The sequence below is a fragment of the Lagopus muta genome, chromosome 16 (assembly GCF_023343835.1).
Source record: "Lagopus muta isolate bLagMut1 chromosome 16, bLagMut1 primary, whole genome shotgun sequence".
In the NCBI taxonomy this organism is placed as follows: domain Eukaryota; kingdom Metazoa; phylum Chordata; class Aves; order Galliformes; family Phasianidae; genus Lagopus; species Lagopus muta.
In genome coordinates, this window is record NC_064448.1 from 12,987,498 (window position 1) to 13,012,027 (window position 24,530).

At 49.9% G+C, this 24,530-nt stretch overlaps 1 protein-coding gene across 9 annotated transcripts in view; it reads right to left on the reverse strand.

The window, feature by feature from the left end:
- ZHX3 (zinc fingers and homeoboxes 3) overlaps window positions 1-24,530 on the reverse strand; it is a 35,561-nt gene that overhangs the window by 5,001 nt on the left and 6,030 nt on the right. For 2 of the 9 annotated variants that reach the window (XM_048962594.1, XM_048962595.1), the window contains 2 exons: window positions 18,583-18,673; window positions 329-3,251 (listed from right to left, as the gene is read on the reverse strand). In XM_048962594.1, coding sequence (XP_048818551.1) covers window positions 329-3,095 — 2,767 coding nt within the window. In that variant the 5' untranslated portion in view covers window positions 3,096-3,251; window positions 18,583-18,673. The other 7 variants (XM_048962596.1, XM_048962597.1, XM_048962601.1 and 4 more) reach the window with 7 other exon arrangements.

A 24,530-nucleotide genomic window follows, 5' to 3' on the forward strand; every position in this document is an offset into this window, starting at 1 on the left:
ACAAGGGCACGTGTGCTGCCCAGGGCCATGGGAGAACTTGCTGTGAGTACTGGCAATCAGCAGTCAGACCTCTGCCTTCTCAAACAGCCACCACTTCAGAAATAAACCTAAAGGCCACTTTCCCCCAGAGGAAGGTATATGGACAAGCACATCTGCTGGTTTTACCCCTAAAGCCAGGATGTGGCTTTGGAGCTGGCTGCTTCCTACCCCCTTGCCACGATCCCCTTACCCAGGGAAGAGCTTCCTCAGTTTAAACCCAAATAGCCTCAGCTTCCAGTGGGAAGCAGAGTGCTCAGCACACATCCCCCCAGCACACATCGGTCCTTACCGAGCTGTGTGGCAGGTGGCTGGACGGGGGCTCCAGGGGGCTCAGCTGCCCCCTCCGGACCGCCCGGCTCCCAGGGCTCGCTGTTCTCCAACACCTCCGAGCCAGCATCAGGTGGCCCTTTCTGGCTCCCCGACTGCTCGCTGCTGGAGAAGGCATCCTCAGAGGTGCTCCGGGTCTCCTCCTCCACCTTTGCTGCAAACCACACCTTCACCTGCTGGGCGCTGAGCTGGGTGCGCTCACAGAGCCCGGGCAGATCATCCTCACGCAGCGCCTTGTGCTTCTTGTAGTGCTCCTCCAGCACCTCCCGCCCTGCCGCGCTCACCTCCAGCAGGCCGGGGGGGAAGATGCCCCGCCGGTAGTTCTCATACCATTTGAGCTGCCCGTTCTTGTAGCCGTACCGACTGTCACCAAACCAGCGGATGACCTCGGCCCGCGGCAGGCCGGTCTGCGACACGATGGCATCGTACTCCTGGTTGGTTGGCCGCTGCGTCTGCACGAACATTTGCTTCAGTAAGTGCCGCTGCTGGGCTGTTTTCTTAAAGTTCAGTTTGGGTTTGGGAGGGCTGGGGGGCTGGTTGCTGCCGCTGTCCCCCTTCTCACCTGCAGCGGTGCCGGGGGCCTCTCCCTTGCCGTTGGATTCTGTCACACGGAGGTTCTTCAGGTTGATTTTGATGGGACTCACCTTGCGCTCGGCTGAGTTGGGGTTGTTGGCGGAGGCATCGAGCGAGCAGTTCTCACCCAGGGCCCTCAGGTCATCCAAAGAGTCTTCTCCTTCCCCACGGCCGTTCTCAGCCTCTTCCTCCTGTTGCTGCCCTGCCTCCTCCGCTTTCTTGCTCTCCTCCGCCACCTTCTTCTTCCTCCTCTCTGTGAACCAGCTGTCGATCTCCCTCCGCGTCATCTTTGTTTCCCCCCTCAAGCGATTCACCTCTTCCTCCGGGGGCTGAGGATTTTGGGCAAAGCTGCTCTCCAGGGCCTTCAGCTGCTCTGGCGCGCGCTCCTTGTACTTGGTGGCCGTGAAGTCGGGTGCCTGGTGCCAGGACTGCCGCCTGCCCGGGTGCTGCAAGACCGGCACGGCCGCAGGCGTCAGCTCCACTCCCTTGGGAGGCACCTCAAAGGGAATTTCAGGCAGAGAGTCGAGAGCACTGTCTCCAGGGAAGATGGCCCTGCCGCCTCGCACGTTCCTGTAGTGGTATCGCCTGTCGCTGAACCACTTCCGAATCTCCTTTGTAGACAAGCCAGTTATTTTTGTCAGCCTCTCGACCTCAGCCTGCCCAGGGAACTGATTCCTGCAGAAGCTGCCCTTCAAGGCAGAGAGCTGCTCGTGAGACTTTTTGTTCTTGAAGACGTTGGGATCCAGGAAGGTCTGTGAGGAGATGGCCGGGCAGGCGGTGAGCACCGACGGGGTGGCTGTGACCACCTTCAGTGCTGAGGCGCTGCCGGAGCTTACCGTGCTGTGCTGAGCTGCCGGTGGGGGCTTGGGGACAGAGCTCACTGCCAAGGTGAAGGAGGAACTGGTGCCTTTCAGCCCATTGGCCATGATGGGCTGTGTGACCAGCAGCCCACCCGTGCCCTCGGGCTGCCCCACCACGTGGCCCGGCAGAGTTGCCTGGATGAGGTGCGGGACGCTGCCAGGGTTGGCAACTAAAGGCGTGTTCAGCACTGTGATGGTGGGCTGCGGCACGGACTGGATGACCGTGTTAAACATCTTCTTCCTGGCATCTTCTATCTCCTCTGGGGACCAGCTGATGCCCTGCTTCAGCCTCTGAGCAGTGAACCAGATCTTCAGCTGCTCTTCGGGGTATTTTGTCACCACGGTCAGGTAGCAGAGCTCAGCTTTTGTGGGGTAGGGGAACTTGTGGAAAGAGTTTTTCAGGAAGCTGTTGGAGTCCATGGCTGCATTGTACGTGGGAATGCTGCTCAGGGGAATCATCACCTTGGGAAGGGACTTGGACGTAGGTAGCTGCTGATGCAGGGGAGGCTGCTGCTGCAGTGAAACAAGCTGTGCAACACCTGCCGGCAGAACGGGCACATTTCCAATAATGGAGCCGTTCACTACATGAGATGATTTTGTGGCACTCGTGGTGGCCTGGCTGACCGGCACCGAGCCGCTGGTGAACGAAGCCTCTCCGTCCTTTGTCTCCAACTCAGCACCCAGCTGACTCGGCACATTCTCCTTCAGCGTGTGGATCTTTTTGGCCTCAGGTTTGCCTTTCATTATCTTCATGATGGGGGTTTTGGTGATGATGATTTCAGACTGACCGTCTGCCACTTCCTCAGGGACCTCTCCCGGAGGGTCATGGCTGCCAGCAGCTTCCGCGAGGCTTTGCTCCACGACCGTACAACTGTCCTGCTTAGCCACCCTCCAGACAAAGCTCATTTCGCTGCCATGCGACTCCGCGTTGTGCTGTGAGAGCCCTTCATGGCTTTTCACCAGAAAGTTGCATGCAACGCACACAAACGTGGGCTCTTTGCTGAAGTCTGAGTGCTCAGAGTCCAGGTGCCCGAAAAAATGCTGAACGTCTTGAGACCCAAAGTCACAGCCCTTGCAGATGTAAGAGTCCCCATCGGTGATGCTGCGGTACCCGTTGGACAATGCTTCACTGCTGCTGGTGGTGGCACCAGCATTGCTCGAGGCCAGCCCTTCAGTGGGAGCATCTTGCTGTGTCCCTTCGGGTTCCTCTTCAACAGTCTCCAGTTCAGTTTCCTGAAGCACCAGTGTTTTTACTGGGATCATGCAAGGAGTCGTAGATTTCCTTTTGCTAGCCATCGCTACAATTAATCTGGATGATACTATTTAAGTTAAATTAAATTAACATTTAAAAAGCGCTATTGCAAGTGCTCTGTCTTCTAGATTCCAGCAAACTCATGATGTCCCAAGGAGCTGATGTCAAATGTTGACAAATGTTCATATTTGCCACTGAACCTGAGGACAAGGAGAGGGAGGCGGGGTTAGTTCCCTTGGCATCACACAAAGCACAACTGTATTTAACCGTTTCACTCAATAAATCACTTTCAGTGCTTTTTGCTGGAAAATAAAAAAAATAACTTGACCTTGGATTTCCCATATTTTTAGACTCACAGACTATGAATTACCTGTTTGAAAAACAAACACACGAGCAGGAGCCAGCTGCGCTGTGGCAGTGAAGCCGACCTGCTGCTCACACTGCTGCTCCCTCCCAGTCCAGCTCACAACCCCAACCTCCTCCAGCTCCATCCTTTAACACGAAGCACCCAGCTCCACCACAGCAGTGCTGTAAGCACCCATGGGTGCTGCACGGCAGAGCTGAAGACTTTTTTTTCCCCAGAATCTCTTGTGAAGGAATGCAAGGTATTCGTGGTGCTGTGAGCGCTCAGCTCCACTCCACTGCTCGGCTCTGCAGCGAGCAGCAAAATGCAATTTTCCTACCTGTGCAGCACAACTGTGCAGTGCCTCTTTCATAGGCTGTACCAAGTCCTCATTTGAGGAGCACAGACACCAGGATGTCCCCTTGCCATGCCCTACACCAGCAGCATGCCGGGAGAGCCTCCTGGGCTCCTGCCTGCTTCCCATCACAACACCTGATGAAAATCAGTTTTACTCTTGTAAAAAAAAAAAAAAAAAAAAAGCCTGAACTAAAAAATAACCAACTTACCATCCTGCCCGATGAGCCCAGAAGCACCTCCCCCCATCAGAGCAGCTGGGCACCCAGAGCTCCTCTACCACATACAGTGCTGCATCGTGCACACAGAAACGCAGATAGGAAATGCCTTTGTGATGCACGCACAGTGCCAACACTGCTGCATTTTGATGGCAGCTTTTAGGACAGAGCAATATGAAATCCTAGTGCTAAAATCAAACCGAGGAAGTACAGTCTGACCTCCATCTGTACTTCTTTAAAAGTTTTTGAAATATTGTTCTGGAAAAAATGATGTCAGCTTGCAAACAGGAGAGCCCGGATGGGCAATTCTGGGCTCAGCAACTCTCGGGCACGATTTAAAAGACTGATGGGAAAACGTAACTTCCCGTTAATGTGGGCTGATCTGAGATTACAAAACAGTCCTGTAAATAGCGTTAGTCATCACTGGCATCGGGAAACACTGTTTGCTGTGATAGAGCTTCACAAAAAGCTAGAAATCATAACTTTCACAAATCTATAAATGAAACAGCCTTAAAGCTGCGTGCTGGATTTGGATGGTGGGAGCTGTGCGTTCTCAATACCTGCTTTATGCTGCTCCTCTCCCACCTCCTCATGGCCAGCCTTCCCTTACAGAAGGCCAGAAAGTTATTCATGAGCATTCGCAAGTGGAATACTTGGATGACTATGAATGGGCTCTGCTATTCAGCAGGGAACAGCATCCATTTGACACCAATCCCAGGATCCTCATTTTTGATGCTAAGTTAAATATTACACAATCTAGCTGGGTACAGTGACCTTTCCAAGTTGAGTCAATTAGGAAAAAAACAATAAGAGCAGTCTGAGGGCTACGAAATACACCTTTAGAGGCTGGAGTTTGGTGGCGTGGCAGCTTCACCCTGCAGCTCTGATACAGGGAAGGGAGGAACTGCCGGCCCCTTCCTGCAAGCTGCCAGCAGACCCAGCTTCAGCATCCACCCCCAGTTCTGGAGGCAGCTCCAGTCCCAGACAGAGCTCATGTTGTGGCTACGGAGTTTCCACAAAAAGGTTATATTTTATCTGTCAACAGAGTGAATTTGATACAGAGCAACCCAGATACACAAAGACCCCCATTGTGTCTCGTTAGCAGAGTGCCTCTTCAGGGCGTGCAGTCAGTATTATTTTGGGTAAATGTGCACGGTCTGTCCCACCTATGGAGAACCTGAAAGCTCTCTGTTTCATTTACCAGCACGCCTGCATCATGCTCAGCACTCTCTCCGATGAGTTTTGTTAAAAATGCAATCAGGGCAGCACAGCCAACGCAGCTCTCCTGCTGGGGATCCAATATTAATGCCACCTGAGAACACAGATTGCAAATCTGGCTGGAAGTGCATCACAGTGCCAATTTACTGGTAAAAAAAATTAATGGAGTGTACTGTTTGTCCGCTTCATTTCCATGGAACAGTTGCATAACCGCATGTTAAGAGCATGTTTTATTCACTGCTCACCTTCTGGAATGTACTAACTCTTTAATACAGCAATAATATATAACAGAATGCACAATTCGCTGATCTCTATCATTGAAATAAGCAAGGCTGTTTTAATGGATAGGTTAAATTAACAGCAGAAAAATTGTGCAATTAAAAAGCAGCCTTACGGTGGAGCTCAGCGTGCCACCACTGCAAATGCCTCAGACCCATCTGCACAGCCATGTGAGAAGAACTTGATTTCCTACGCATTACGTTGTGATTAACTGGAAGAAAGATGAGCTGAATGCAATATCCACCCTGCGGACAGGAAGAAAGAGAGATCATCCTCTCCAATCCACACCTGCTAATTCCACAGCAAGGCAGCACAGCAAGCAGCAGCCACCACCTGATGACCCATGGACTTAAACCTGCCTCGCACACTGGAAATGTGAAGGCAAACTGACCTCAAGCGGAGGAATTTGGTATCAGAGATGCTCAGAGAGCTCACAGCAGACGGGCAGGCAGCCAGGAGCCTCGGGCCAGGTCTGGTTGCTCAGAAAGAAGGAATGGAGAAGGAAGATGGAAACTGTTAAACTCAGGATCCCAGTCCCAGAACACAGTACAGAGTTTCTGCTCCAGGCAGCCCCCAAACCAACTGGGCCAGGGAGAACCACCGGCCCCGCAGCCGCTCTGCACCGCCTGGGAGAACAATGCCCAGAGAGCAGTCAGAGGGAGCTCAGAGCTTCAGAAACTGTGCTTCTGCAGAGATTAACAAAGGGAGGTTTCGAAATCGGCACTGCTGAGTATGAACTTTCAGCTTTTTCCAGCTTGGCTGGATACAACTGGTTTGGTTTTAAATGTTTCAGTGAATTAATGAGTTAGGTCGTTAATGCAAAACACTCATTCTGCGCGGTGCCAAGGTCCTCAGTTAGAAGATTAATTCGGTGACCTTTTGCAAACCTCCCCTAGAAACAACAGGGAGAAAGCCACCCCGCAGCACCCAGCAGCCATCCGCACCAGGGACACGTCGGATGGCGCAGTCCTGCTGCGGGCAGCTCTGCCGAAGGGTAAATGCTCACTTACAGGGAAGAAAAAAAAAAGATCAGCACCAAAATAGAAGTAAAATAACAGTTTTCTCAACGCTTTCTGTGCCTGCTAGGCAGGCAGACGCGCTCCCCAGGTCAGGGACAAAGTTGATGTTTCTGTCTCATGCGGAGCCAAGCACAATATTGGCACTTCAAACAACAGCAGCTTGTTTTTCAGCTGAAACACTGCGGGCCCCACTTGATAGCATAATATGGAAAAAGAAAATTAAAGGAAGAAGAAAAGTTGACACTTGAGAGCTTTCCCTTTACTACCTGCCGCACAGCACAGAAGAAGCAATCCTTCCATTGGGAGTCATTGAAGCTCTCCAGCAGCAGCCAAAGCCCAGCCAAGGGGAGATCCCTGAGCCTTGCAGCCCAGGGCTGGTCCTTTCCTCTGCCACCTCCTGCTCCCCAAAGGGCGGTCCTGCCTCAGCTCGGGGCGCAGTCACCTGGGTGCTGGCAGGGGAGGGAGCACCTGATGCACGCAGCCCTGAGGACGCAGCCCTTCCTGCTGCCACTGGCCCTGCAGTGCCAGGGCTCTTTCCTCTTGGGTTAGTCATTAACATTTGTTTTTCATTTTAGTCCTTTCATGAGAAATCATGTAGGAGTTTACCAGTTATACTAATTATCCAGCTTATTGCCAAAACATGCCCTGTTGGGGCTGGCAGGAGGCAGGAAGGCCACAGGCTCCTGGAGTTTCCAGACTAACATAGGAGAGGTGAGATCTGTCCCCAACATCTCTGAGCAGCCATGGGCCTCAAGTCACAGGCACTGGGTACCACACAACATGCAGTGAGGGCGTACAGCACATCACACCCCAACAGGGAGCTGCGAGCAGTGTGGCTGCTGCTCATCAGCACGGGGACAGCAGTGCCACCGTCCTGCCACCAGCAGCCTGGTCTCAGCACACAGCAAGGCCAGCACACAACATTCTGCTGGGTTTAACCCCACAGGGAACCGCAAGTTCCTATGAACAAACAGCTCATGACACCTTCCCCACCAGTGCAGATCACTGGGGCTCTGCCACTGCTGGTGTTCTCAACCAGCCACAAAGCACCAGCAGCTCCAGACAAGTCCCGCAGGCAGAAACAGCCTCTCCATGTCTTATTGTCTCACACCACACCAATGTACAAACACACGCACCGGTTGCAGTAGTTTTGAGCTGTGAGCAGCATCGCACAGCAAACATTTGTGCTAAGGAACAATTTCTCTTTATGCCGACTGCTGGGGCGCGCTGCAGCCCAAGCCTGGCTTTGCACTGCATGGCTGGGCTGAAGGCACTGGACCCCACGGCCCAAACAATCGCCTGCATTCTCCATTCCTTGGCAGGCCTCAAACAGACAGGCATCATTTTCATTCAGACCAGCAAAAGAAAGCTATTCATTAGGATCTCACCATTCTATAGGCTGCTGCACCTCTCCATTTCAAATGTGCCTTTAAGAGACCTCTCCTCCATCCTGCATGTATTTCATTGACCTGTTTCAAGCCATTTCCAATCTAGGAGACAAGGCTGTGGGTTGAGCTGTACTTCCAGAATAGCAGCGCTGTGCCTTCATCTCTGTTACCTGGGCAGAGGCTGCCTTTGTGTGCTGGCACCCAGGGACCAAAGGTAATTATCTCCGCTCTTTTTCAGCCGAGCACAAACCCGAGCGAGATGGGAGCTGGAGAGGGGTGCTTGAAACAGAACGCGATTAGAGTATAAAAATAGGTCACTGGGATAATATAACCTTTAGACTACTGGCAACGTGCCCCCCTCAGAGACAAGCTGCGTGCTATATTTCAGCAGAACGTCGGGAATAAAAAACACAACACACATCAAACCAAAACCGCTGATCATCCCTCCGAGCTTTGCGTGCTTCTGTTTGAACATCACTAACACCAATTCGCTCACTCTTTTTCCTCTGCTCTCATCCATTTGATCAGGGACCAGATGAGCATTATGCAATCACACCCCTGACATCTCCAAACAAAACCCTCTTTCAGAGCTGCGTTACAGATCTGCTCTGAGCTCTTCTACCTTTGCAGGGCTCTCACCTCCACACACACCTTCCATCCTCACGTTTTGTTCAAGTTGCTGAACATCCCTGGCCTTCCCCCAAAGGAAACAGGCAGTCAGACAGAGCAGCACCCACCAGCATAGGCCTGAGGACTGGCAGGGCACACTCTGCTCATCAGAACTGGGTTTCCGACCACTGGCACCCAGTTCATGAGCTCCAGTGTGTGGGTCTGTGTCCAGCCTAGGCAGCAGAACATCAGTGCCACTTACAGACACAGAGGGGCTCTGATTCCAGCCCCTCATTCTTTCTCTAGTAGGTTTGCTTTTGTTTGCATTATCGTTCCCTGATCACAGACACCTAAAATGGCCACGTATGGTATAAAGGTGGTATTCTGCAATATTCATGTCCGTTTGCAAAGCACCTCTCAATTCTACACGTACAGTTCTCTGTCGAGTGTTGCTATTTAGACAGAGCAACTTTGGCCTTGGCAGAAATCAGCTCTTTGGAACGCATGTGAAAATGGAAAGATTACACCTACAATGTACCTCTCAGTGCTTTCATAGCTGAAGCTGCTCAGTGAGCTCTGTGCTAAAAATCAGGGGAGCTCGGAGGGAAGGCTCCAGGGCTCCAAGGCAGAATGAGAACCATTGTTATATCTTGGCCAACGTTACATTTCTGGAAAAATACTCGAGTCTTTTAAGGCAGCACCACGGAAAGGCATTTTGTGGGATACCTCCAAGCTGCATTTCCCACACCGTTCTCCTCCCAGCCCCATTCCAGGCGCACACCCATTCCCACAGGGGTGACCCAGCTTGGGGCCATCACTCCACACTCAGAACCTCAGCTCTAGCTGTTACAACACACATTGTGAAAAGAAACCCTGCATCAGCTTTTATATCGTGAGTTTTAAAACAAGATGTGGGACGTGGGTGGGAAGGACCAAACTGAGCTATTAACCAGTACCAGACACCAAGCACAGGGTGCTGGAGCCCATCATCTGCAGCACAGACAGCACTGCATCCTTCCTAGCTGAGCCTTCCTGCATTACTTCACTCACCATGCCCTTTTGCAATATGCTAGATCCGAACACTGCCTCGCGTTCTGGCTCGCCATCAGCTCCCATTCCCCTGCTTGCAGTTGCTATAGCCAAACAGACAGCTGCAAAACACGTCAGCTGAAAGCAAGGAAACGGGGCTGGCAGGTTGGGCTCGTGGATTTTCTTCCCCTTTGGTTGCAGCTCGGAGCCCTCCTTTCAGACCCTGAGCACAGCCGATCACTTTTGCAGCTTATTGAGTACGCCAGTTTATGGCAATGTTTTTCTGCTCACTGAACTGGCTCATTCTTTCAGCAGAACAAACTGTTCCACGTTGAGGCAGGAGTTGGCTGTGTTTTAACAAAGGATTTTTCCCTTCTGACAGTGTTTTGCAAAAGACCCAAAAAAATGAGTTTGGAGCCAAGTTACAAAAGGTCAGGAGAGGCTAGGCAAGCGATGGGTGTAGTTCCTGTATGTCACAGCCAGTAAAGGAAATGGGTGGAGAGAAGAGGAACGGCATTTTGAGCAGAAATAATACGCATAAAGTGATTTTAATGAGGATGGCAAGTATGCAGGCACTACAATTTTTGCTTTACCGAGGTAGGCTGAGGTCTCTGCAGTGATTTATCCGCATGAAGCATGTGCACGATACAGTCTAAGCAGCAATAGCAGCAGGAAAAAGTCTGCCCTGCATGCCTCTCCCCCCCTTGCTGATTGCAGGGAGCTACCAGCCTCTCACCTCCCTCAGCCCAATGAATATTCAGAAGGCTTCCGCCGAGAAAACAGCAGTCAATCACCAGCACAATGCCGGGGGAAGGAAATACAGTGAGAAACCTGGGTGGGACTGCTCTGCTCCAGCATCTCTACCATTTCTAACGTGGGGTGAGGTGTTCCCACAGAGGCTGGCCCTGTGCAGGTCTGCTCCACCTGCATCCTCCATCAGCATACCCAAGTGCGGTCAGGAGCTGACAGCAGAGCTTCCTCTTCTCTTGAGCAAGCTGGGATCAAAATGTTTTGTGATGGCTGCAGTTCTGCTTGGCCCCACTCTGCAGCAGCTGGCAGGGCCAGGTCCATCTGTGCTATGTATGGTGCATAGGCAAAGCAAGATGGCCCTGCAGATGTTGAGAGGAGGGGAGCCTAGGGGATCTGCAGCAGCTGACAGAATGTAATGCCTAATACTGAAGCTCCTCCAGGCTCCAGAGGATCCCTGAATAGAAAGAAAGCACCCGCCACTGGAACACAGCCACTTTTGTGGCTGGAAGGGGCAGATGTTCAACCCTGTACAACAATGCAACCCAACAGTTGAGACTGTGGGTGAAGAATGCTGCATCCACTTAAAACTGAAGAGGGAAATTAGGGACACCATCTAATTCTTGAGTCACCATTTGGTCCTAAAGCTTTGAGTTGACATACCTGCTCTGCAAGACAGGCACAGGGTTTTCTTCCATTGCCTTCAGACAACACCCTGACCAAAAGCACCAAACCACAGGACTTCAGCAGCATCTGGTTAGACCAGCAAGTTTTCAGCTCCTTCAGCTGGAACACGATTTTCCAAAAGAGCCCTTTTTAGTACCTACATAAGTGACAGACTTCCAGAAGTCCCCTGGAGTGGGGACTTCATTCTAGATCTCCATGGGCAAAGTACAGGAGTCACAGCTGAGCGTCTGCCAGCCAGAAGCAATCTTTGTCACCTGCTCTTTGGTTTGAACACCATTTGTCAAGGCATTCCGGACAGTACGCAGAGAAACTGAGCAAAGTTCAAGGGTTATTTGTGGTATGAACCATTCATGTCAGGGCTCTCCACTTCCTCTGGCTGTTTAGTGGGCCTTGGAATGGATTAGCTACGAAGAGACAATTATTTTTGCGTTGAAAGCTCACCATCCTCTGTGGGTCAGCTGTGAGCTAAAAGCATCCCGGTTATTTACTGCTGGAAGCTGGAGGAATTTCCTTACTCTCAAAAGACTGACATTTAAAATTAGTTTCAAGTACAGTTGCGATAAACAAATCACGTCCTCCTCCCCTCCCCCTTCTGTTATTTGGGATTTTTGTTGGATTCCTAACCAGGACGCAGGAGAACCATGCAGGGTAACAGACACCAAACCGAAAGCAGTAAAGTCAGAAGATCCCTCCTTTCCAAGCTCTCCCTTAGACTTTTGATTTCCCAGACTTTAATTTTTGAATTCCTCATACCATAACAACAACAACAGGAAGCATTAGGCTGCTTTCACCACGCTCTTCCCATGAAGAGCAGAAGGTGAGCGGTTGATTTGTTACCTTACCACAGGGATGCAAGGACAATCAGGTGCTGTGGCTCATCCACGACATGTTTCTCATGGGGTGGAACACGAGCTGGCTCCCAAACAGCTGCAGGGGGGAAGCAGCCCTTGGCAGGCACATGGGGGAAGACGGCAGCTATTTTAAAGCAGTGTGACAGCCTAAGGAAAGGGGCTTGGGTTTTGGGCTGAGGTTTCCTGTGATCCTTTATTCCAAATAATGATGCATTCATTAATTTGCAGATCACAAGGCCTTAATATGAGGAAATTTGTTTAAGAAATTCAGGCATGCTGGGAGAATTGCTTCCTTGCCATGCATTAGCAAGCATACCCGCAAAGCGCCAGCAATCACTAAGCCTCCCCTCTGCATTCAGAGCTCTGTACAATAGAGTTTATTATTTTTAAGCTTTTCAGACATCAGTGTGGAGAATTTAAGAGCACTATTTGGAAGATTAAGACACTAACACCACCATATTATTCAATTTAGCTCCAACACTGAGCATTTTATTTCTGTAGACAGTCGCGACTAAACCTCCATTTCTGACTGCCAACAGACAGAAATACTTACAGCTTTAAGTCACATTTCAGCACGGTCTTGCAAACCAAATTAAGGAAACGAGAACAAGGAAATTACTGTCATTATGCAAATAGTGCTCAATTACTGCCAAGCCATACAGAACCAACCTTCAGGTCGCTGCCCTGGGTTTTGAAACTATACACGTACAAATTGCAGCAAGTGGACAACTGTTGTGGGTGCAGCCAGGTGTGAGGTTATCAGCACATCTCCAACAGCTGTATTCTCTATGCACGCACTATTTTCTGAGTCCACACAGGCACAGAGAGGCACACAGCTCTTGCCAGCCCGCTTCCCCAGCTCACTGCCCCTACCAGCAGTCTCACTGCCATGAGTTCTGGCAGTCAACCCATTGGCCCCACCACATGTGACTCTGGTTCCTGTGTTCTTGGCCCATAAGAGTGCCACGACATCAGCAATCTCACTCTCAGCCCTACAGACAGCCTACCTTGAACAGGTGATGCTTTTGGCTGAGTATGCTGCAGAATTAAGGCAGTCGCTGAGCCGCATCACTCACTCCTCTCGAGCTCCTATCTGGAGTCTTTATGGATATCTACACCACCAAAAAGCACCAAAGCCCATATTATTCACTCAGAGGCACACAAGCCAAAAGCCTTTCTTCTTCTTCAGACACAAAGAGCAGCCACATTGCAGCAGTCTGAAACACTCACCATCATCATTAGGGTGAATGGCACAGGATAAATTTTTAACTCTGTTCAACATAACTCAGAGAACAGCGTGAGACACTGAACTGCAGGAGGAGGCAGCACAGAAGACCAACGTAACAATAATGTTAGTGCTGTGTCAGCAGGCTGCCTGTGAGCCCAGGGCTGCCTCGAGGCTCGGTAGCTGCAATACAGAGCCTTTCATTTCCAGGTCAGCAGCTCAAACCAGAGCCACGTTCACAGAAATGAAGGCAAGCATTGAGACAAGGTGAATGACATACCAGTTCTGTGGGACAGGAGCATCTCATGGAGGTGAGGTGCCAGCAGGAGCCCGGCTGTTGTGCACATCAGCGGGAGAACAGGCACAGAAACATACCATGAACAAATGCAGCCTTCATTTGCCAGCAGGCCATTTTCTCAGTGAATGGCCCGAGTCGGGTTAATGTTACTTTAATTCTGCTTAGCGTTGGAAACCTCAGAGCTGAAGTTATTTAGCTACTGCCAATGGCATGAAAAAAAAACACAACCAACAACCAGACACTGTGGACAAAGGAGGGAAACAACAACCCAGCACTGTTTCTCCAGGCAATTGCCTTCTTCCTTGTGCTGGTAGAGAAGCGGACTTAGAAGCATCTCAATGATACTGCAGCAAAAGGCTGCAAGTCAAGCTGGATAAGACTCAGGACAGCAGGAATTCCCCCCTACAAAGCCCATAATCACCTATGGATGAGAAATGAAGTGGGTGGATGTGTGAAGCAGCAGGAAAACAAGAAGAAACACGGCAGCCTGTGGGATGCAGCTCCCATCAGCTCACAAGCACACAAGGCAGCTCCACAGTCAGATCCCTTCAGATCAATCGCACAAATCCTCATGCTGAGCTGCTCGAGTTGCCAGCGTTGGGGAAAATAACCAAGTTCAGTAAATGAGCTCCCTGGATGAATGGTGCAAAACTGTATGCACCTTCCAGCAACAGCCAGGAAAATGGCGTGCAATGCTACCCCAAATGCTACACAGCTCTAACACCCCAATTTTTGAGCCTCTTCTAAACGATCTGCTTTCACACCCAAAGGACTTAGCAGTCCTCTCCCCTCTTCTAAATCTGGTTCAAGTCTCACTGCACCTGGCAAGTGCTGCCAAGTGGTGAAAAGCTGCTAGCAGGGATGATACCCTCACCTTCTAGTTTAAACGAGTTGCTGTCTTTGGCAATGGTCCCGCAGGATTTCAGCCTTCCATTGGCCAAGGAACACTTCTCCAGTGTCTCTTCTTCACTGTCCCCAGGGTAAGAATCACAAAGCCCAGCGTTACCCTGGAGAACCGCTTGCATGCAGTGCGTCCCCTATACTGGGTATTTGCTTTACCTCCTGGCTACAGACATGCCTGAAAACTCCACACCACCTCAAAAACAGCTTCCAACTTCCTCAAGAGCCTTAACCCAGCCTCCAGCACCTCCGCACCAAGGGCAGCAAGCTACCGAGCAATCATTCAGGCAAAAGATACCCAGTGAGTTTGGTGTTTGGGGTTTTGGGAAGGGCTGCCACAGACAAGCAGAAGCACAGACTTCATGCTGATCAGGTGAAAGCTTCTTTGCAAGAGGAACGCAGTTCCTCACCACTGGGCCATGCCCCTTCCACAGCCAATAAGAACTTCATCTAACAAATACCCCAAAGATGAAAGAGCTGGTCCCAGCTTACATCCCTAAAAGGTTGCCATTAAGGTGCTTTAGTGGGTTCCTCAGCAGTGTGCACAAGGCACTGTACCCAGCTACATAACCACAGGTATACAATGGGCAAAAGCAGAATACTTTAAAGGACAAAGGTAGAGGAGCACTGGAAACCTGCTCCACCAAAGCTGACTGTTGACTTCAAGCTAATGGAAAACAATGAATGTGATGTTAAGGGATGCTGCCCAGCTGAAAGAGCAGCTGCCTGCCAGGAACATCCACAGGGAGCTCTATGTGGGATCTCAAAGTGACAGCAAGGTCCCTGGACATTGGTACAACCACTGAAGTTGATGCAGTTCTCTTTTCTGCTTCTGCTCTGGGCTTCTCATTCACTGTCTACAGAGGAGGCTCTGATTGCCTTTATTGCCACAGCACTGCTGGGCTGGAAGGGAAATGCTGTTACAGAAAAGGACTTGCAGCACTGAGCAATGTTCAATAACTCACTCAAGGTCCCAGGAAGTGACTGAACCCAGGACATGTGAGTCACCACCTATTTATCAGAGACCTCCCTCCTCATGGGTCACCTTTTCAGAAACTCTCCCACTTTGCGTACAAGCACACAGCTAAGAGATTACACTGAATTACACCGAGACAGATTTATCAATGAGCTTCCCTTTCAGCTCCAAGTGTTGCTTTGGAAATAAAACCTAAATTGCTGTATGCTGAAGCAGACAACTCAGCACTGCAGATAGCCCCACCAGCAGCATTTGCCAGACCTCAGATCCAGCTGAAGTGTGAGTTTGGCTCACATTTAATCACTTTGTTTTGAAGGTGACCTCCAGCAAGTCAGAACATACCTATGGTGAGAGTTGTGTTTGCAACTTTGTTCAGAAATGCTGGTGTACATATCCAGATGAAGTAGAGTATCACAGCTCTAGAGCTGCTCTGAACGCCAAAAAGCCTTTTCTCTCTGCATGATGCCTCACCCTTGAACCTGGCCTGGACAACGCTCTGATATATGGTCTGATTTTTGGGTGGTCCTGTGTGAAGGCAGGAGTTGGACTTGATACTTACGAGTTCCTTCCAACTGGAGATATTTCATGGTGCCTCAGCCCCAAGGCTCTAAGCATGTGCTCATCCATTCACAGACACCAGAAGGCAGAAAACCTTCCACAGCCTCCGGGCAGCCTGGCTGAGCAGAGTGGCTGTAACAAAATTGCACATCCCCAAGGAAGCAGGGCTGGGGACAGCACAGGGCAGGCAGCCACACTGCCCTCAGCCCAAACCCCACTCAGCTCCAGCACAGAAACAGCAGCAGGTGCAAAACCTTCCAGCAAGGAGACGTGTTCCCAATCCAACAGTCAAACCAAGCTGTGGATATCTACAGCGCTCAGATCATTTTCAGCTGATGACAACAGTAAAAGTATGAGGCAATAGGTCTGGAAAAGGCCACACAGGATGGGATTTGCTTTTCGTGCAGTACAACACAGCGTGGGTCTAGCCAACAACTTTATGCACCAAGCATCTAGTGGCCTCAGCCTCCGCATACAAGCAATTGAACTTGTCAGAGTGATGTCTTATATGCCCTGAGCAGACAGGTCAGTAAGAAAGTGCGTGGCTCTTCTGGGTGGAGTAGGAAGGGAGGGATGTGAACACATCAGGAAAGCACTGGGCTGCTAGCTAGGAAAACTTCACAGCTACACATCCTGAATGGGCCGATACGAAAATGAAAGCACAGCTCAGTTCCCAAACCGGGTTCACAGCCACACAGCCCTGTCTGGCAATCCATGAGCTGTATTCAGCATCTGTCCCTGCCCCTACCTGCAGCTGCCTGACCCGAGCCAATGCAGTGGAGCTTCCCAGGAGGGAGGGAGCCCTGAACAGCCTTCATGACAGCTCAGCACAGCTCACCAGCTCTGCCACACAATGCAAGTGCTTCAAGTGGAAAACTCCAAAGGCTTCACCTGTGAATGCACTGAATGAACATTTTTTCCTTCAAAGTTGTCTATTTGCATCAGCATCAAGAAAGGCACTGTACAAATGCACTGCTAGGAATAGGGTGTTGTAAACAAAGTTTTACAAAAAAGGAAGGTTAGCACACAACATATTTTTCTCATTACTTCAGTAGATCCTGCAAGCTCTACAAGCCTGGTAGAGAAAGAGTCTATTTAAAAATCTAGGGTGGGGAAGAATTAGCTCACCAAAACCATAAACAGATTTGCTTTGCAATTTTAGTCCAAGAGAAAAACAAGATGAGGTATGTGCATATCGATGAACACAATAGCACAATCATTTTAAAAACAAATGAACTGGGAGGGAGAGGACATCAGAGGAGGGTGGGGGGAAAGGAATTGTTGAGGAAAAGGGGCCAAGTCTTAAAAGCAGAGATCTTGAAAGTTTGGCTCTCAAAGCTCCTCCAGAAGATACTGGACACCCCGCATGTGCCAGAGCAGGGCTGGGAGCACGCAGAGAGGATGACACAAGCTGCTCTAACACCATGATTTGTCTGTGTGCAAAGCCTCAAATTATTTTCTGCAATAACAGAAACACAGAGGAATCCTTTCCATTCACCCAGTGACCTTCCACACAATCCAAACGCACTATTACTATCTTTCAGTGGCAAATACTGAGGATCTAAAACTTGATCCTTTTCTCCCTATTCCCTGTCTGAAGAGGCCTTGACTCTGTTTACCAAGCCGGGCTGGCAGGGTCCAAAGCTTCCCCCCCTCTTCATCTCACCAAATTCTCTATCCCCAATGGGAAGGCAATGCCAAGTTGTGAGAGAGCACCAACATTCACTGCACTGGCAAGGTGACTGACAGATGGTATTTGAGGACCCATCTAGTATGTGATTAATGAACAACGAAGGCAACTTCAAGGGAGGACACTTCTGAGGAGACCCCAGCACACCCTGTGCAACAGCAGACTCCATCAGCCTATTTCCATGAGCCAAGCAGTCTGGACTTAGCCTGCAGAACTGGAAATGTGACGGGAAAGCAACAGTTATGGTGGCAGTGTCAGTCCTGTTCTGCTCCCCACAGGGTTAAGGACAGCTGAAGCCCAGCAGCAAGCAGACTCCAGGTATGGCACAACTGGGGTAGAAGTCATTTTGGGGTTGGAAAATCTCCCCTTCTATTGGGATGCTGTCATACAACCAAAAACCAACGGAATGAATTCCCCACCAGCTACTGTCTGCTCACCAAGGCTTAGCCACAGAACTTTGTTTCTTGCATAGGAGATGGTTTTGCTCTGGTATGAGATGCAATTTTTTCTTCAAAGCTGTTCAGAGGCATAATGGAAAAAGGGAGGGCTATTTCCAAGAGTACAGAATCCACCCACAGAAGCCAAGAGGGAAATGCATCACTTTCCTCGCCCCCTCACCCGCAGTACAGGGCAAACACACACTTACTAAGTGACATGTATTCTTTAGATTGAGGGGAAAAAACCTATCAGTGGTCCAGCACAAACACATGTGAGCACCAGCCAGGAGATAAGTACAACTGCACAGGACTTTTAAACTCCATCCTGTCCAAGGCACAACATACAGATGGAAGAAAAACCAGTCCCTTCCTCAGAATGCTGGAGCACAACCCAAGGGGCTACACCAAGCACAGAGCAGGGCATGGCTCAAAGGCTAACAGAGCAAACCATCACAAGATAACTTATTTCAGCCATCGGACTAGAAAGCCACTCACAAGACCTATGAGAACACCACTCTGCAGCCTTAAAGAAAGAATTTCTCTACATTCCTCTCCCATCTTTCCCCTTTCCCAGTGCCTCACAATTACTGTTCATGGTCAGCCACCGAAATCAGTAATTATCCCACAGTTATAACACAAACAGTCCCAGCTGGGTTAGGCAGAACTGTGCACTGAGCACATTCTGACAGCACAGCTGTGTCCTACCTGCAGAACGGAGCACATCCTTAACCCTTCATTTTCCAGTTGTTCTTCTTTGCTTGTACGCATCGTTAAAGTGCCAGTAGTCGACTCAGAGCTGGAAGAAAGCACATTGGACCAAAAGTTACCACTACAGCTGGAGAGAAGAAGGTGACCCTTGGTTAGTAAACACCAAAAGTACAAACGTAACTCCAATCAGCTTCACCCCTGCCCTTAGCCATGCCACCCACCCCACCTGGCACAGCAAATCTTCACTGAAGAATCCCAAAAGGTGCTTTTTCCCGAGTCAGTGAAGCTGTTGCTCACCAACAGGTAGCCAAGCCCTCTAACCACGCTGCCCAGTACTCAGCTGGGTCACATTTAGAGAAGCAATTCCAACCTGAGCAGCACTGCCGCAGCAGGCATCTATATATAACCCACAGCTTCACTTTTAGCTATGCGCTTCCTCTCTGCCCTCCATTTCCCTCAGCTGCTGCCCAGTCCCCATTCCCTCATTCCTCAACAAGCAGCAAAGCCAGCCCGATGCATTTCATAATTTCTACACTTAACTGTATAAAGGGATGAACAGCCAAGAGGATTTCTGGGTCTGACTTCAGACAGAGGGAGAAAGCAGCATATTTAAAAACAAAAGTCACCCTGGAAAAAGGCCTTGCAGCAAGGATGGAAAACAGGAAAGCTACACTGTGATTCCAAAGTAAAGGAAAATGTTTACGTGTTGACTCTCCTGCTGCAGCATGGCCAGCGACCACAGTGAAAACTGAAAGCCAATGAGGTTTCAACACGCTTGGAAAGATCCCAGTGCTGAACGAAGGGACCTTGACAGAACAGGTGACAACCTCTCAGATGCCAAAGTTGAACATACAAAAGACAACAAATATTAGATTGCTGAGGGAGCATTTTTTATTCCAGCAATGTGTGTAATTTTCCTGCAACAACTTGCAAAACGTTGCAGCCTCCCAAACGATGTGATAGCAGAACAGCCACAGCTGCTTATCTGCCACTGCTGCTCCGACAGCAGCACGGGGAGCACAGCCAGCTGCCGACTGTGCCACAGGTTCCTGCTGCTCCCACTGCACAGACTCACCTGGCTATGGAGGTTTAATAGCATCTGCCTGCTCCTTTAGGGATGAAACGTACATCTGAGGCTTAGCAAACAAGATTTCTTGGTCCTTGGGGTACCTGAGTTAAGAAGAGTGACCTTGCTTGTAACGGTTTGAGCGCCTTTCATTTCTGCAATTAAAGGTGTTCTAAATAGAAACCCGGGCTGGAGGCAGAGCAAAATGCAGGTTCCTAAAACCTACTTCTGGAAACAGAGCAAAAGAACTGCACGTTTGGCAGCATGAGCTGCTATACTACCCTCTGCAGCTCCTGCCTGAATTGCCTGAGGCTGAATTGCCAGTAAGACAATGTGTGGGAGAGGTGGGGGTAAGGAACATGAGCTGGGGGCTCCTTTGAGCAGTGCATGCCAATAGCTCGGCTGCCTGTCATGGAAACCATGGGCAGCCAAAGGCAACCAAGGAATGCTTTTTTCCCCCCTAACTTCTTTCATATACAAAAATCCCAGGCACTCTGATAGCTGTGACACACTCAGAGGGTTGTTCAGGTCCCTCTGCATTAGGGATTTCAACTCTGTGCCAGAACTATTCATTACAGAACTTAACCTCCCTCCCAAGCATTACAGCTTCCTTGGGACTGAATAAACGGCTCAAAAGCTGCAATTCAAGAATGAAGACAAATATACTCCTAAAATGTAAGTCCTGGCACAGAGAATCAGTCACTCTAACATACCTGTGATTTACAATCTGCAGTGCCTGAGCCACGTAGGACAGAAGGTTTGTAAAAAGAGAGGGAGAACAGCAGGTCCCACAACAGCATTACCCAAACCCCAGGCAGGATCCACTGCTGTGTTTGTGCACACATGGGGTCTCGGTGCTGAGAGCTCAAAGCCCCAAGAGCAGAGATTGCTCTGGTTTGCTCTCACTTGGCAATCTTGCCTCTGAGTTTTTAACAGCCCTCCTCTTGCTCTGGGTTCTTTTTGATGTTACTGGAAACTGCACAGTGCTGTTTTTCCTTCCAGACCAGCAGAAGTGACTCGCAGCCCAGTTGGGTGCCAAGGGCAGTGAAGGAGGCAGCCTGAACCCAGCTCCCATCAGCCTGCCCTGCAGGAGGACAAGCCATTGAAGTACAAAACCATCCTCAAATGACAGAAATGAGTCCACTCTGGTCCCCAGAGCAGCACCACCTCCCACTTGCAGGCTCTCCTTCCTTCTATTTCCAGGCAGGGAAGCAGCTCAGACACACACATACGTTGCACAGTTGCTGCTTTGACAGAGCCCAGCCACGTCCCTGTGGCAGCACAGGACCTTCTGTCCTACAACAGAGTTCCCATGCTGCGCTGCTGCGAGTCCTGGAACCCATAGCAAAACTGAAGAGCTCACCCACACAGCGAGACCCAAAATGATGTCCCGCTACTCACATTTGCAGCCCAGAAAAACTCCTTCCTAGAACTGCACACCTTGCTCACCCATCAACAACACAGATCCCTTGGCTGCTCATCCCTATAAAATGGTTATTTCCTCCAGACAAAGACAAGTTGGCATTCTGAAGACTCCTGAAAACTGAAGCCATAGAACATAACCTGTCACCTCTTGCTTCTTTTAGACTGAAAATAAGTTTAGGGCTGTGCACAGCAGAAGGACCCCAGGAAAGCACCTGGACAACACCTGCATGTGGGAGAATAAACTGCACCTCCAGCATCATTGAACAATATTTCTAATGCATTTTTATCTTCCAAGCTTCCCAAACCACCAAATCCAGTGTTTAACGGTCATCACTTTCAGGGAAAACATTGACAATACTTTAATCTCAAGTCTTTTCTCACAAATCAGACCCTGACCTGTTTTCTTATCCACTGTGACCATGGAAGAGAGAGACCACGTTCCCCGCCATGCACTTCTAGCTACCTACAGACTCCCTCTCTCCCTCCCTCCTCTCTTAGCTGGAGCCCAGCAACCCAGGCTCTCTCAAACGAGCATTTCCAGACCTCCAGTCAACTCAATCACGATGCTCTGGCCTCCCTCCAGCTGACCTCTCCTCTCGTGCCAACAGCTGAGGATGAAGGAGCCTTCCCTCGGTGGTACCTCCATGCAGCCAGCTGCTCTGGCAGCTATTTTCAAAGGAGCTCCCAGTCCCAGGACTTCACAAGCAGATGCAGCCCTGGCCCAACTCACCTCTACCTGAGTCATTTTTTCCATCTCAAAAGGAAGGAACTACGAAATTAAGCTAAAAATTCCTACTGCGGTGTTTTTAAAACTTTAAATCCTGCATGGATCAGGTTTTAAAAACCTCAGCATCATGCAGGAAAGCTCAAACTGCAGTCAGCTTCTCCCCACAGCAAAAGGGACCAGGACAGCAGGATTCCTCTCCTCTCACATTCTTTTCCCAGCCCATACAGCTGCTCTTAGGCCTGCAAGCAAAACCTGGGGCTCCTCATCCTTTAGGCAACCAAGCTCCAAGCAAGGAGATAAAACGGGAGATTCCCACATGCCCTTACACCAGGGACACCAAGCATCTAAATTTTACTTACGGCCATCAGTTGTTTGAGAGCAGAAATTGCTTTTGTTGCAGGTTTTACATTCGGCACAATGGAGCGCCGATCAGCCGCGTGATTGCTCAGCTCAGTGCTGCTCTCCCTTCTGCCAAACAACCTCAAGCTGGCAGCATCCCCAAGGGATGTGGGGCACAAACCCTGCTCCCACGCCCCTGAAGAGTTCTGCATGCTGAGCTGCATCCCAGATATTCTGGGATGAGGAACCTTGGATATCACTCTCTCCGCAGTTAGCAAGGGAAAGCCATGCCAACAGCTCTTACGCTGTGCACAAAAATCTTTTTAAGATGATTTGTCATTTAAACTGTCAGCTTGAAATCTAATCATTTTTTTTAAATGAATAAAATATTATACATTACATTCACGGGCTGCAACCACTGCCAAATTCCTCTGTCATTTTCTTTTTTACAGGATTATAATCACATTCCTCTTTTAATGTTGTATTCCCTTGCCTCAGTGCCAGCGAGATGAGCGGCTACACAGCGAGCTGGGGACTTCAGAGCAGTGCAAAGCAATCCAAAACCAAGCTGAAAACAGAGCAGAGCACTGTTCCACCTCACTGCAGGGAGGTCCTTCAGGAATAGCACAGCTAGGTGCTGGTCATAAAGCAGCAGCCAAACCATTTCCAGATATCAGCATGATTTTTTTTTTAAAGCAGCGTTACCATTAAAAATCCTTAATTGCGTGGCAGTGGCTGGGGAGGACAAGCTTGAAGCTCCTGCCATCCAGAAGCACACAGCTCGTGGACAGATGGAAAACAGCTCAACAGCCAACACAACAGAGGTCACCTGGCTCTGTCACTGCGGGGCACACAGCCGCTCCCAGCTCTCCTTCTCTTTATGCTCTCCTTCTCTTTATGCTCTCCTACTGCTCTGAGTGGAAGCGATGCACCGAGCCAGCTCAGGTTCCCAGAGCTGCAGGCAGCACTTGCTCTGCGTGCCACAAGAGGTGTCCCATCCTGCTCCCTGCAGGGACAGGGCTGGCTCACACCTGGGGACACGATGGGGAGTTACACAAACCCAGCACTTTGGCATTTGTTGCTCAGAATCCAAATGTCTCTTTTCCCCTAAACACTTGGAGCTCAACTAGTGCTCACTAGCACAAAGAAGAGAGACAATTGTCAAGAAATGGAAGCAAAAATTCACCCAAATTAACAAGCAACTTTTACAACACTAACACAAGAAAAATGTTGGGCTTGGTGTTTTTTTGTTGGTTTTTTTTTTTTCCTCCCCCTGCAAAGCACTTCTTTGCAGGACAGTGTTGTTTTACAAAAGCATTCTTCTGAAAGCACTCCTCCTGGAAGCTCCCTCTCCGACAGCTACTGTTACAAATGCGTGATAAAAGACTCATTCAGCAGTTCTGGCACGCAAACAGCACCAAATGGGCATTGCCAAGCCATGCAACTTTATCACAAGCTTCATAACATTTGCAGAATGAAAAGATGCTCTTGCTGAGAGCATGAGGCAGGGAAATGGTTCAGCTCCCAGGGTCGTGAGGATTTGGAGTCTTCCTGAGGCAGGGGACAACACAGATAAGTGACATCGTGGTTCTGGAGGAAAATCGTCAAGCAGGAACAGACTGTACCCAGACTTCCGAGGACAAGCAGAGCAACTCCCCATGTACTGACTTGGAATTTTTGGGTGGGTGCAGAACCACACTGTGAATTTCAGCTGTGGAAGCACCACCTGAAAGCTGCCATCCCAAACACTGTGCAGACCCACCGAGCAGCCCCAGAGCCAGCACTCATCTCCAGACAAGGACAGAGGCATTCTGCCTGCCTGGGCAGGCTGCTGAGCTGATCTCCCCATTTCACTCTGCCCAAACACCCAAGATATCACTTACATTTCAGCCCATGCAGGACCTACTGCACATCAGCTTTCATTCTGGACATATGAGCAGCTGCCTCACCAACTCCTAACTTCAGCTTCGACAGAGCAAAGGGAACACAACTGGGGCATGCATGTCCACACATACAGCCAGCCCCAAGCGCAGCTCTCCTCCCGTTCCTCTCCTCTTTTCCTCCTCTGCCAGGAACAAACCACACAATCGAACCGGACTGGGCATCCGCAGCACGAGGGAGAAGAAATATTTCAGCAATGAATAGATTTCAACTGGAATCTCCCAGGAGACAGGATTAAAATGAAGGGGGGAAGAAATAAATAAACGAAAGAGAAAAGAATCAGCTTGTCAGGATCAGCACTGCCAGCTCCTACGGCCATAACTCAAGCCCCAAACAGCACAGGATCAGCTCCAGAGCAGGAGATGCCAGGCAGAACCCAGGCTAGTGGAAAGCAGTGAGAGCAGAGCATCTCTGCAATGAGAGCAGTGCTGCACCAGGTGCTGGAGA